This window comes from Hypanus sabinus, chromosome 2 (assembly GCF_030144855.1).
Source record: "Hypanus sabinus isolate sHypSab1 chromosome 2, sHypSab1.hap1, whole genome shotgun sequence".
NCBI lineage: Eukaryota > Metazoa > Chordata > Chondrichthyes > Myliobatiformes > Dasyatidae > Hypanus > Hypanus sabinus.
In genome coordinates, this window is record NC_082707.1 from 167,521,017 (window position 1) to 167,534,831 (window position 13,815).

General features: G+C 35.8%; 1 protein-coding gene across 1 annotated transcript in view; it reads right to left on the reverse strand.

The window, feature by feature from the left end:
• znf839 (zinc finger protein 839) overlaps positions 1-13,815 on the reverse strand; it is a 43,976-nt gene that overhangs the window by 5,488 nt on the left and 24,673 nt on the right. The window contains exons 4-6 of the mRNA XM_059958931.1: positions 13,036-13,128; positions 10,996-11,151; positions 4,340-4,477 (exon numbers count right to left, since the gene is read on the reverse strand). Of these exons, the coding sequence (XP_059814914.1) occupies positions 4,340-4,477; positions 10,996-11,151; positions 13,036-13,128 (387 nt within the window). The remainder of the gene's footprint in view (positions 1-4,339; positions 4,478-10,995; positions 11,152-13,035; positions 13,129-13,815) is intronic.

The following is a 13,815-nucleotide window of genomic DNA, read 5'->3' on the forward strand; positions in this document are numbered from 1 at the left end:
CCAAAATGAACCACCTTACACATCTGCCACTTCTCAGCCCAATTTTGCATCCTATCAATGTCCCACTGTAATTTCTCACAGTCCTCCACACTATCCACAACACCTCCAACCTTTGTGTTATTAGCAAATTTAGTAACCCATCCCTCCACTTCTTCATCCAGGTCATTTATAAAAATCACGAAGATCCCTAAGGCACACCACTGGTGACCAACCTCCATGAAAAATATGATCCTTCTACAACTATTCTTTGCCTTCTGTGGGAAAGCCAGTTCTGGATCCACAAAGCAATGTCCCCTTGGATCCCATGCCTCCTTACTTTCTCCGTAAGCCTTGCATAGGGTACCTTGTCAAATGCCTTGATGAAATCCATATACACTACATCTACTGCTCTTCCTTCATCAATGTGTTTAGTCTTGATTTTAGGACTTATGATCTTAGTGCTTAGGATTTGATTTTGTTACACAAAAGGTTGCTAATTAAGTTCTGAGTGGTGAATACATTTTCCATGAAAATACAAGTTAACAGTTGTTAATAATTAACAGCAAAATACCACTAGACAGACAGGACGATCTCAGGCTTTGGTGCCTAAATAAAGCACCAAAGCTCTTAGTTCCTATCAACCTTTTACAACAGGAGCTTCATTTGTGTGGCAATGTAGTAAAATGTTCCATTGTCAATTACTGAACAAAGCTCATCTCATAGGAAACATCAGGGAAGGTAACCACAAGCTTAGTCAAAAACACAGATTTTAAGATTCATTATCAAGAAGAAAAGCAAAAAGTTCAGGAAAGGAAACCTAGAATGTAGGGCCTTCACTGATAATTTGTTGGCCACCAATCATCAGATGCATTAGAAGAATGTGTAAAACATGTGCAAAGAGAAAAGACCACAACAGAATTTACCAAATTCTCAAATGGCTTGAACAGTCTAGATGCAGGCAGGATTTCATGTGGCTGAGTCTAGGGCCACAAGATACAGTATGAAAATAATCAGTTTGCTACTTAAGACTGAGACGAGGTGAAATTACTTCACTCACATGATGGTGAACCTTTGGAATTTTCTACCCAAGATGGCCATGAAGATTCAGTTGTTTCATTCAAAATAAAGATTAATAGCTTTCCAGGCAACAAAACAATCAAGGAATATGTTGATATAGTGTGAAATCCTCTCAATAGTTTGTAATTACTTATTCATTGAAACTGGATTCCTATTTTCTCTAGTTAAAAGATTAAAGAAACTAAAGATAAACAAGAGTCTGCAGATGCTGGAATCTGGAGCAACAAACTGCTGGAGGAACTGAGCAGGTCAAGCTGCATCTATGAGAGGGAAAGGACTTTCTAATGTTCCAGTTGACCCAATGAGTTCTTCCAGTTGATATTTTATTGAAGAAAATTTGTTTGAAATTGCTGTTCTAATACAGGCATTTAGCAGTTATTCTAAATGACTGAAGACAGTATTACTGCTTTATATTTTCATCTGTCCATGATGGATAATTTTTTTAATAATTTGAATATTCCCAAACTGACAGATGAAGATCGGAGTTTGTTTGATGCTCCTATTTCTATGGCTGAAGTAGGAGAGGCTATTTCATCAATGAATTCAGGGAAAGCTCCTGGCCCTGATGGTTATATTATGGAATTTTTAAAAACTTTTTCTTCTTTGCTTTCCCCATGGTTATGTGAAATTTTCAATGATGCATTTACTAAGAAGAGATTACCCCAGTCTTTTTATGAAGCTACTATCTCTCTAAATCTTAAAAAAGATAAGGATCCTATCTTATGTGCATCCTATCGCCCTATATCGCTATTAAATGTAGACTCTAAGATTCTTACAAAAATTTTAGCTATTAGGTTAGAAAAGATACTATCACTGATTATTTCAGAAGATCAAACTGGTTTTATTAAGAACCGGTACTCCTTTTTCAATGTTAGAAAATTGATTAATATAATTTATACCTCTTCACCTAGAACCCCAGAATGTGTCATTTCATTAGATGCTGAAAAAGCTTTTGATAGAGTTGAATGGACATACTTATTTAATGCATTAAAAAATTTTAATTTTAGTTCTAATTTTATATCATGGATTAAACTAATATATTATAAACCTGTTGCTTCTGTTCTTACAAATAATCATAGATTCTCTTTTTTTCAATTATCTCATGGTACGAGACAAGGTTGCCCTTTAAGTCCTTTATTATTTAATATTGCATTAGAACCTTTAGCCATTGCTATTCGTGAATCACCTAATATTTTTGGTATAAGTTATCACTATATGCTGATGACCTGTTGTTATATATTTCTGATCCTGATACGTCTATTCCCGCTATTCTATCCTTGTTGGTTCAATTTGGAAGTTTTTCTGGTTATAAATTAAATTTGGATAAGAGTGAATTATTCCCTTTAAATGCGCAAACTTTATTGAATGACAGGGTACCATTTAAAGTTGTTACTGATTACTTATCTAGGTATAAAAATTACCAAGAAACATAAAGATTTATTCAGATTGAATTTTTTACCTTTGCTTTATCAAATTCAACAACTTACTACTAGATGGCCTCCCTTATCCTTATCATTGGTTGGTCGGACTAATGCTATTAAAGTGATGGTTTTACCGAAATTTTTATATTTATTTCAAGCTTTACCAATTTTTATTCCTAAATCTTTTTTTGACAACATAGATTCAAAAATTTCCTCATTTGTGTGGCAAAATAAAAACCCCAGGTTAAGTAAAAAAACAGTTACAGAAACCTAAAAAATATGGTGGTTTAGCTTTACCTAACTTTAGATTTTACTATTGGGCGAATAATATTCGAAACTTAATATACTGGAAACAAGATTTGGATTCACCATTATGCCCACAGTGGGTAAATTTGGAATGTAATGATGCACAAGGATATTCTTTATTCTCCGTTCTTGGTTCTTCTCTTCCCCTTGATTTAGTCAAATTCAATAAACAGATATCTAACCCTATTGTCAAACACACATTACGAATTTGGTTTCAATTTCGTAAGTTTTTTGCCCTGAGAAATTTTGTTCTTGACAGCCCTATCTTATTTAACTTTTTCTTTAAACCCTCTTTAATAGATCAAGCCTTTAGCGTATGGAAAAGGAAAGGTATAATATGTTTTCGTGATCTTTTTTTTGGTAGTTTGATGTCTTTTGACCAACTTTCTAACAAATTTAAGTTACCTAAATCTTATTTTTTTAGATATTTACAAATCAGAAACTTTTTATATAAAGTTTTACCATCCTTTCCCAATTCAACTCCGATAGATTTTTTAGATATGATTTTTACCTTGAATCCTTGTCAGAAGGGATTAGTGGCTCTTATTTATAATATGATTATGAAGATACAACCAGAAATGTCAGGTAGAATTAAACAAGAGTGGGAAAAAGAGCTTCAATATACTATATCAACAGAAAAATGGGAAAAAATTCTACAAATGGTTAATTCTTCTTCTATATGTGCTAAACATGCTTTAATACAATTTAAGGTGGTACATAGAGCTCACATGTCTAAAGATAAGCTTGCTCGATTCTACTCCCATATTAACCCTCAATGTGACAGATGTCACTCAGAAGTTGCTTCACTGACCCACATGTTTTGGTCATGTCCCACCTTATATAACTATTGGAAGGACATATTTGCTATCATTTCCTCAGTTTGGAATATTGATTTACAACCCCATTTTATCACTGCAATTTTTGGTATACCAAATGAGGTATTCAATTAGACGAATGATCGCCTTTGCAACCCTAATGGCTAGAAGGTCTATATTACAAAATTGGAAAGAAGTAAACCCTCCTACCACATTTCAGTGGTTCTCTCAAACTATTTCTTGTTTAAGCTTAGAAAAAATTAGATGTACTATTTTTGATACATCAATTAAATTTGAAGAAACTTGGGGACTGTTTATTCGACATTTTCATATGAGTTAATTTGACCTCTTCTGGACCTTTTCTCTTTTTATCCTTGTTCTGGTATGGAGTTCCGGAGTTCTTGACACTATCATGTACATATAAACTATTATTATTGCCCATGTTAGTATAGGTTTTTTTTTCTAATATATATTTTTTCTTGTATTTTTTATATATTTTTTTTCTTTTCTCTCTTTTAGTGATTATCCTTTTTCATGTATAATCAACATAGGTTTGACTGATTATTGTATGATGTTTTTTTTGCTGATATTTTAATAAGATATCGATATCTTATTACTAATTTAATTTCAAACCTAGTGTATTTACAACCTATTCAATATTATGTTATGTTATTTTTTTTATATATGAAACTCAATAAAAAGATTGAAAAAGAAAAGAAAGATATTTTCATTTTCAGATACCTCCATGACATGTTTCTCTACAGGTGAATTGACATGGTTCTGGTCATCCACAGTCACTAATTTATAGGTCAGAGACACGCTTGCATCTTGCTGATTTTCCTTATTCATGTGCTCAGTAATTCCTAGTGACTCAGCTACCTGGAACATTTAAAGGGGAAAAAGACATCTGTTACAATTTTATTCTACTCAGTTCATAAAACTATTAAAGTTCAAAGTAAATTATCGAAGTGCATATTTATCACCATATACAATCCTGAGATTCATTTTCTTACAGACATTCACAATAAATAAACAACAGAACTAATGAAAGACCGCACCCAACAGGACAGACAAATAACCAATGTGCAAGACAACAAATTGTAAATACAAAAGAAAATAATAATCATGTTGATTAAATGAGCAATAAATATTGAGAGCATGAGGTGAAGAGTCCTTGAAAGTGATCCATAAATTGTGGCAACAACACACACAAAATGCTGGTGGAACGCAGCAGGCCAGGCAACATCTATAGGGAGAAGCGCTGTCGACGTTTCAGGCCGAGACCCTTCGCCATAAATTGTGGGATCAGGTCAGTGATGGGAGTGAATTAAATTCAGCAAAGTTATCCCTTCTGGCTGAAATGCCAGATGGTTGAGGGAAGTAACTATTTTAGAAACTGGCATTGCAAGTCCTGAAACTCCAATACCACCTTTTTGATGGCAGTAGCAAGAGAGCATGGCCTGGATGGTGGGGATCCTTGAAAAATGCTGCTTTTCTGTAACAGCACTCCGCGTAGATGCGCTCAATGGCAGGGAGGGCTTTACCTGTAATAGACTAGGCCTTTTCCACTACTTTTTGAAGGCTTTTCTGTTCAAGTGCATTGGCGTTTCTAAACTGGGCCACAATGCAACCAGCCGATACAGTATCTACCACACATCTAAAGGTGTTTGTCACTAAATGAATGCCAAATCTTTGCAAAGTTCCAAGATAGCAGAGGTCCTACTGCTTTCTTGGTAATGGGACTTGCATGCTGAATCCAGGACAGATCCTCTGAAATGATAACACAGAGGAATTTGAAGTTGTTGACCTCTTCACCTCTGATGAGGACTGGCTCATGGACCTCAGGCTTCCTCCTCCTGAAGTCAATAGGAGGAAACCAGGGATCAGCTCCTTGGTCTTGCTGACATTGAGAGGTTGCTGTTGTGGCACCATTCAGCCAGATTTTCAATCTACTTCCTATGTGCTGATCTGTCACCACATTTGATTCAGCCAACAACAAACTTAGATATAGCATTAGAGCTGTGCTATGAGTATGAGTACAGCAGGGAGCTAAGCACACAGCCATATGCACCGGTGCTGATGAAGATTGTGGAGGAGATATTGCTACCAATCCAAACTGACTGGGGACTACAAGTAAGGAAATCGAAGATCCATTTGCACAAGGAATTATTAGGGCCCAAGTCTTGAAGTATATTGATTAGTTTTGAGGGGATGTTAGTATTGAATGCCAAGCTGTAGAGAGCATCCTTATGTATTCATCTTCACAGTCCAGATGTCCCAGGGTTGAGTGAAGAGCCAATGAAATGGCACCTGTTCGAGCTGTTGTGAGGGTAGACAAATTAAAACTGATCCAAGTCACTTTGCAGGCAGGAGTTAATATGTTTTATCACCAACCTATCAAAGCATTTTATCACAGTGGATGCAGGTACTACTGTGATAGTTATTGAGGCAGATTACCATGTTCTTCTTTAGGCACCAATTGAAACCTGCTTGAAGCAAGTGGGTACCTCAGACTGCTGAAGCGAGAAATTAAAGGTATCGGTGAACACTCCAGCCAAATGATCAGCACAGGTCTTTGGTACTCAACCAGGTACCCTATCTGGGCTGTGATATACAGTTGCAAGAAAAAGTTTGTAAACCCTTTACAATTCCCTTTTTTCTGCATTAATTACTCATAAAATGTGATCTTCATCTAACTCACATTAATAGACAAACACAATCTGCCTAAACTAATAACACACAGACAATTTATTTCTTCTCATCAGTACTGAGCACACCATTTAAACAATCACTGTCTTGGTTCAAAAAAGCATGTGAATTTCTAGGGTAATGCCTTCTACAAAAGCTATTTGGAGTCAGGTGTTCCAGTCAATGAGGTGAGATTGGAGGCATGGGTTGTAGAAGTGCCCTGCCCAATAAAAAAAGACAAAGTCAGGTTACTGACAGACTCTGCTGTTCTCAAGCCTCAATCAAAACAACTTTCAAGGGACCTTAGAAGAAGTGTAAAGATGCATGAAAGTGGAGAAGGCTACAAAAGCATTTCTAAGACATGAGTGTTCATCAGTCCACAGTAGAGAACTTGTCTACAAATGGAGGAAATTCAGTACTGTTGCCACTCTCCCCTAGGGAGTGTGTCCTCCAAAGATCACAGTAAGAGTACAACATCCAATGCTGAAGGCAGCAAAAAAGAACCCAAGGGCAACAGCAAAAGACTAGCAGAAATCTCTAAGAACTTGCTAAAGTCTCTGTTCATGCATCCACTGTAAGAAAAGCATTGAACAATGTTTTCCCTAAAACATAGCTCTACCAAAAAAATTATTGCTGTACATCTCAAGTTTGCAAACAACCACTTGGATGTTCCACAATGCTTCTGGGACAGATGTGACAAAATTTGAACCTTTTGGCAGAATGCACACTGCTATACTTGGACGAAAAGGGCACTACACACCAACACCAAAACCTCACCTCAATTGTGAAGCACAGTGGAAGGAGCATCATGGTTTGGGGCTGTTTTGCTGTCTCAGGGACTGAACAGCTTGCTATCATTGAGGGAGCAATAAATTCAAAATTGTATCAAGGCATTTTACAGGAGGATGTCAGGGTAGCAGTCCATCACCTGAAGCTAAACAGAAGTTGGATGATGCAACAAGACAATGATCAAAACACAAGAGTAAATCAACAACAGAATGGTTTAAAAAGAGGAGAATTCTTGTTTTAGAATGGCGAAGTCAGTGTCCAGACCTCAACCCAACCGAGATACTGTGGTGTGACCTGAAGAGGGCTGTTCATGCTAAGTATTCCAGAAATATTGATGAACTGAAACAGTTTTGTATGAAGGAACGGTCTAAAATTCCTCCTCACCATTGTGCAAGTCAGCAGCTACAAGAAATTTTTGGTGGTGGTTATTCCTGCTAATGGAGATTCTACCAGTTATTAAGTATAAAGGGTTCACATACTTTTTTCAGACTGGACTGTGAATGATTCAACAATGTACTCAATAAAGACATGAAAAGTACAACTGTTTATGTTATTAGTTTAGGGAAAGTGTATGGGTCTATTATTGTGACTTAGATGAAAATCAGACCACATTTTATGAGTACCGTAAATTCCAGTGTATAAACCAAGAACTCGGCCCTAAATTTTGGTCCTAAAATTAGGGGGTTGGCTTATACAGAGGGTGCCAACTTTGGTAAAACGAATACACGGAAGACAGGTCATATCTACTGGCTGTTTTTGAGTTAAATTCGTTCCAGTGTTGACGCATGAATTCTTTGAATGGTTTGTTTAAACTCACATCTAGTGGCTGGAGCACGGAAATCAAACCACCAGGGATGACTGCAACGTCTGTATTTTCAGCTTTCAATGCTGCTTTTCTCTCACCTGACAAGTGCACTTTGAACATGTCCCAGACAAGTAGTGACTTTTCCTTGCTGAAACCTTCGGGATGTCGACGCCACACCTCTTTAACCCACTTCAAGCAACCGTCTTCATCCATCCAGCGGCATTCTTGAATTTTCTGAGCAATCTTTGTTTTTTGTCTCAACACAAGATCACGTCTATTCATAAATCATGTAGCTTTGAAATTTTCGCTGACCTCACAGTATTTTTCAGCCCATTTCAATGCTTGAACTCAAATAATTTCTCTGGTAACAATGTATCCAGACGATCGCTGGTGATTCACCCACTCTAAAACTTTTTCTTCGAGTTCTGGGCACTGGCATATTTTCCTGCAGTTTGCACATTTCGTCTTTGGCATTTCCCTCAGCGTGTCCTCTGCCTTTCTCCACTCTCTCACTTGTTTCTCGTTTACACTAAACTTCTTAGCAGCTGCAGAATTATTCATTCCTTTAGCAAAATTAACAAACTTCAGCTTGAAGCCAGCGTCATATCGCTTTCGTTTTTATCTTTTGTACATGGTGGTCGTAAACTCAATACTGAGTACACATACTGATCCAGCCATCGCATGTTATGTTTTAATGAGATTTCGATGGGTGCTAAATGGTCTCACGGGGATTACATTTCAGAGGATTCTTTACCATTGGGAACCTAATCGAAAACTTCGCCCCCTTCCCCACCGATTTATTTATTAAGAATTCGCTTATAATGCTCTACAATGTGTAGGCTTATATTCTTAGCAGTTACTGGTTCACAAAATTTCCAGGGTCCAGATCCAGCAAAGCTGAGTACCGGCATGTGAGATCCTGTGATCTTTTCTGGTTATATCAAAAACCTCTACAAAAAGGGTTGGCTTATACAAAGGTAACATGAAAAAGTTACATCTTTATCCTTGAAAATGGGGGGTCGGCTTATACTCCGCAATGTACGGTAATTAAGACAGAAAACCAGATAATTGCAAAGGATTCAATATTTTTTTCTGGCAACTGTATATTTGTTTACTAATTAATAACGTATTATTTCAGCATTCCTAATTATTCACAGTAACTTTCTATAGAATTTTAATCACTTGTAAAAGTCAATGTAGAAAGATGTCATCTGGCTGTCTATGAAAAACTCCTGACAAAAAACAGCATACTACACAACCAAAACAGGATCATCAAAATTAATGTATGCAGTCAATAGTTGATGTGAAGAGTGAAGTATGACTACACCACAAAGTGGATTCCAGTTAATTGGGCTATCAGTTAGTCAGGACAGCAGCTTCTTTGGAACAATTTTTAAACAAAAACTAATTAAGAAAATAGCTGGAATTACCTTTGTTTACTTAGGACACTATTTGGGGCAGGAACTGCTGCTGAATAGTTCTAACTAGTGTCATTCGCGTGTACTTTTAGCACGAAGTTTTTAAACAGCATCAGTTGCACGTGTGTGGTCAATACACAATGATTTTTGAAACTGATAGTTGGCAAAAAATAAGCAGCAAGACAATTCAGAACTGTTCTGCTCACTAGTCAGGCATTCAGGCTTGGAGATACCAGAAACAGCCAGGAGTGAAAACGAAACAATTTTCACTGCTTCAGCAAGCTATGAACTATGAAGAATTAAGGTTTTGACAACCTTCTTGAATGAAAATAAAGATTTGGAGGATGCAATCGTCAAAAATTGTATAAAGGCAGTCCACTATCTACACCAGGTGTCTATGCTGGTTTTGTTCATTTACAAACAATCAAAAGAAAATGGCAGTATATACTGAACGAATTCCTCCATCAATAACTACTAGGAACTAATACAGTTTCATAGTACTATGCTAGTACTGATAGTGCTCTAATTTTGTTCTATATTTCAGATAGATGGATATTTTATTGATCCCAAAGGAAATTAGTGTCACAGTAGCATTACAAGTGCACAGATATAGAAATCATTTAAATACATAATTTGTTACTCAGTTAAACAGTAGTTTGTCTTTTTTTATACCCGATAAACTATTTTCATGAAACTTCAGCTAATTAACGCAGCCACTAAATTGGGCCAAATCTACTGATCTCGATTGTCCCAATTAACTGGAATCCACTGTATCTCCTATATACAAATTTTAGTTAGAACAGTAGCCAGTTCAGCTTAAAGTGCAAAAAAAGACAGGATTCTGTTAAAAATCAATGGTGACAAACACTCTTGCTAGCATCTTGATGATAGAAAGACTTGTTCTACAGGAGCTTCACACCTGCCCTTAAGATCAGGATGCAGAGCTAGCACAAATAATGGCAAAGATTAATGACTGTAGACTTCCGCATAACATGGATTTACATCCATTTTTTCTCTGATAAATCCTTATTTTTAACATACACATTCTTGTCCTGCTTTATGTCACAATTCCTCCAGACTGACAATGATAGTTCTGAATTCCTTTAATTCTAATGTCTTTTAATCCTTCATTTATGACAGATTCATCCGTTAAGGTTCCAGCTTCTAATCGCCAACTCTCCATAAACTTCTCACCGCAATTCACCTTTCTCTTTTAAGGCATTCCCCAAAACCTCTTTCTGAACAACTGTTTAGCCATGCTTCATGTAGATTAGCTTCAAATTTAGTTTGTTAACATTGCTGTAAACACTTTGTAATATACAATTAACTATTTAAAATTGCTCTATAAAAAGGAGCATGGTTAAGTAGTTGACTAAATTGATGAGAGAGATGGAATATTTTACTATATGCTTTTTTTGGTGACCAAATGATTCTGAAATATGTCTGAACAATGATTATTGTGACATTATCACTCAAGCTGGGCTTCATTGAGGTACTGCCATTTAATTGCCATTAATTACCACTTACTCAGATAAACATTAACTAGCAATAAAAATACAAATCTTTTTTGCTGTACCTTTGATTGTTCTTATTGCAATCATGCAAAGTGATAGATTGCAGCAATAGTTGAAGAAAATTCATTAAATCTGAAATTTAATACTGCTTACCCTATAAGTTCCCCACAAGCATTTATTTACCTGCAGACTAGAAATCTGTAAGGGTTGTTGAGGATTTGTTAATCGAATGGAATTATTTAAGTGTTCTTCAGCCATTTTCTTCACATGTTTATGCAGCATTTCAAATTCTCTATATACATCTTGAAATTGCGGTCTAGCAGGATGTCCTTTCTCCACCTAGGAAATCAGCGTTAAATATTAAATTTCAATTTTTCTAATAATTTACCAGACATGAATTAAGATTTTAGAGAACCAAATGTAATCACAAAATAATAACTATAACAATTAATCAGCAATGGTATTTCAAAGATATTGCCCAAGAAAAAAATTCTGTTATGTGCACTAATTTCCCAACAGGCCAAAATTCCTAACGAATGTTTTTTTTTGAGTGGACAAAGTACCTTTATTGCAGGAAATAAAACACACTCTTGAGGCCTGTACAACCTTAAAGGAGCATTCCTTCATAATGGGCTCATAGAAAAATAATTATTAATAACTTGGAAGCAACTGCGCTAGTTCGGCTAGTAATGTGTGCATGTGACCAGAAATACAAGCTATTCTTAATATATCAAATAGAAAAGGAAAAAAAAGGGAAAAGTATTAATTATCTGCAATTGGAAAGAACCAATTAATATTTTGTACATTTCAACCGAACTTGTGCTACATTTAAAATATTGAATTGATTGATTACATATTGCTTGTGTACTTGTTTTGATGTACCCAAAATATGGGACAAAACTACTTAAAATCTCAATGAATGCAAACTTGTCAACATCAAGAAATTTGTTCATGAAGGTGTTTTTTAAGTAGAAAGAGAGGCAGTATAAGGAGCCTAGTAGTAGCATTACAAAACTATCACACAACTGCCATACCTAGAGTGGAATGCACACAAAATAAAACCGAAAGGCTGGGAGGAACTCATCCACAAAGAAAGGGACTTAAGGGATACTAAAACCGGCAACTATCCAAGACTATTTTGGCTGTCGGTAGGTTTGTATTTAAAAGCAAAGTTAAAGGATATATTAATTTTAATGAAATAAATGTCATTAACCAGAACTACAGACAGTCTGCACATTTTATTCCCTCATTTTATTCTTAACACTTTTTTATGGGGGAGGAAGAGAAGCAGTAAGGAAGAAAAGTCAGAACTCCTCACCTTAATTACTAGGTCCACCATTTTGAGTACAGCACCACAGGGGTGGCAGCTTTCATGAAACCATCACAGATGACGTACTGCTAACAATTTTCACCGAGGATTCTGTTTCGGTCACCATTATTTCCAGTTTGCGAAAGGGGTGGAAAGACTTGCAAAATGGTGGATTTATGAATAACTTGTGAATTGAGGGAGTTTACATGCACACATATACACATGCACACTTGAGGTTTTTAAATAATTTCGTTCTTTGTTTAGGGTTCCCAAGAGCCTGGAAAGTCTGCAATAGCATGCAGTATTTTATGACTATTTCTAATGGAGCCAGGAAGGAATGCAGCTTTAAGTAACAATAACAAGAAATCCAAATTTTAATAGTTAACCCAAAAAGTGGAAAAAGTTATTCCTCTGAAACATGTTAAAATATTGCACGCTTTGCACATTACTGTTGGACGAATAAAATGATCAAAAGCAGATTAATATTTTTCTTAATGATTTCACATTACTTGGCCTATTGCGAAACCATTGACATGCACTTCAATCTTTTATATACAAGGCTGTCAAAAAAAAACTTTTGTAGCCAAATTTATTTTTAATATTGCAATCGACAGCTTTGGAACATCTGCCCTAAAATTATTACAAAAAAGCTTTTTAACAAAACTTTATTATAAAGTGTATAAAGTATTATATGGGGAAAAATGATCTGTGCAGCAGTCTGAAAATGAGAGGAAATTTTCAACTGCTGAAACTTCTGAGATACAGTTCAGCATAGGTTAAATAAAGCATATTATATGATTTTTATTTTGATTTTTATGGTGATGAAATGCTAGATATATCACTAAAATATTCATTGGTTACAGGATACTTCAAAATTACCTTATATAAGTACAGTAACTCATAAAAATACACACCTTCATCAACAGAAATTCCCAAAGAGTGATAACTTCAGTCAGTCTGGGGAGAGCCAATTCCATCAGTTCCTCATCATCACACTGTTTCAGGAGCTAGTTAAAACATAATTCTAATTATATTGCTAAACAGTAAATATAATAACAGTATATTGCACAAATACGATTTCTGATATTTTAGTATTAGTATTTCAAGTAACTATTTAAACCTGATCTTTCATGATCCATTGAATGTTAAAATATTCCTGAACTCCCTAAATCATTTCAAGCTGAAAAAGATTCTTCAAGAAAAATGTACAAACTTACTAAGACAGCATATCAGCAAAAAGGCTATTTTTACTGAAAACATTAAATATTGGGTAAATTAAGTCAGTACATAAGCGGTTAATTAAACAAGAATGAACAAGATACATACAAAAGGGAAAGAAGTTAATCATTCCAGAAAAGTTCAGCTGGAAGATACAATGCAAAGATTAAATAATTCTTGATACCTAACATGTACGTTTCGGTTAAAAAGTTAAAGTCTGTCCTGAGCCTTATAGGCTCATCAGGCCGGTGCTTATGCTGGTTTCTGTGGCGTGAAGCAACTGAGAATATGAGACTGCCCGCCCCCAGATAGGACAGCAGTCTATCGCGAGGTTAACCATGAAAATACCCATTTTCTAGAGCAATGTGTGGTTAAGTGCACACAACACACTGCCTCGCCTGGGGCTCGAAGTCACCACCTTCAGATTAGTCCAACACCTTAACCACTTGGCCACGTGCCACACGTGTGCACTTTTC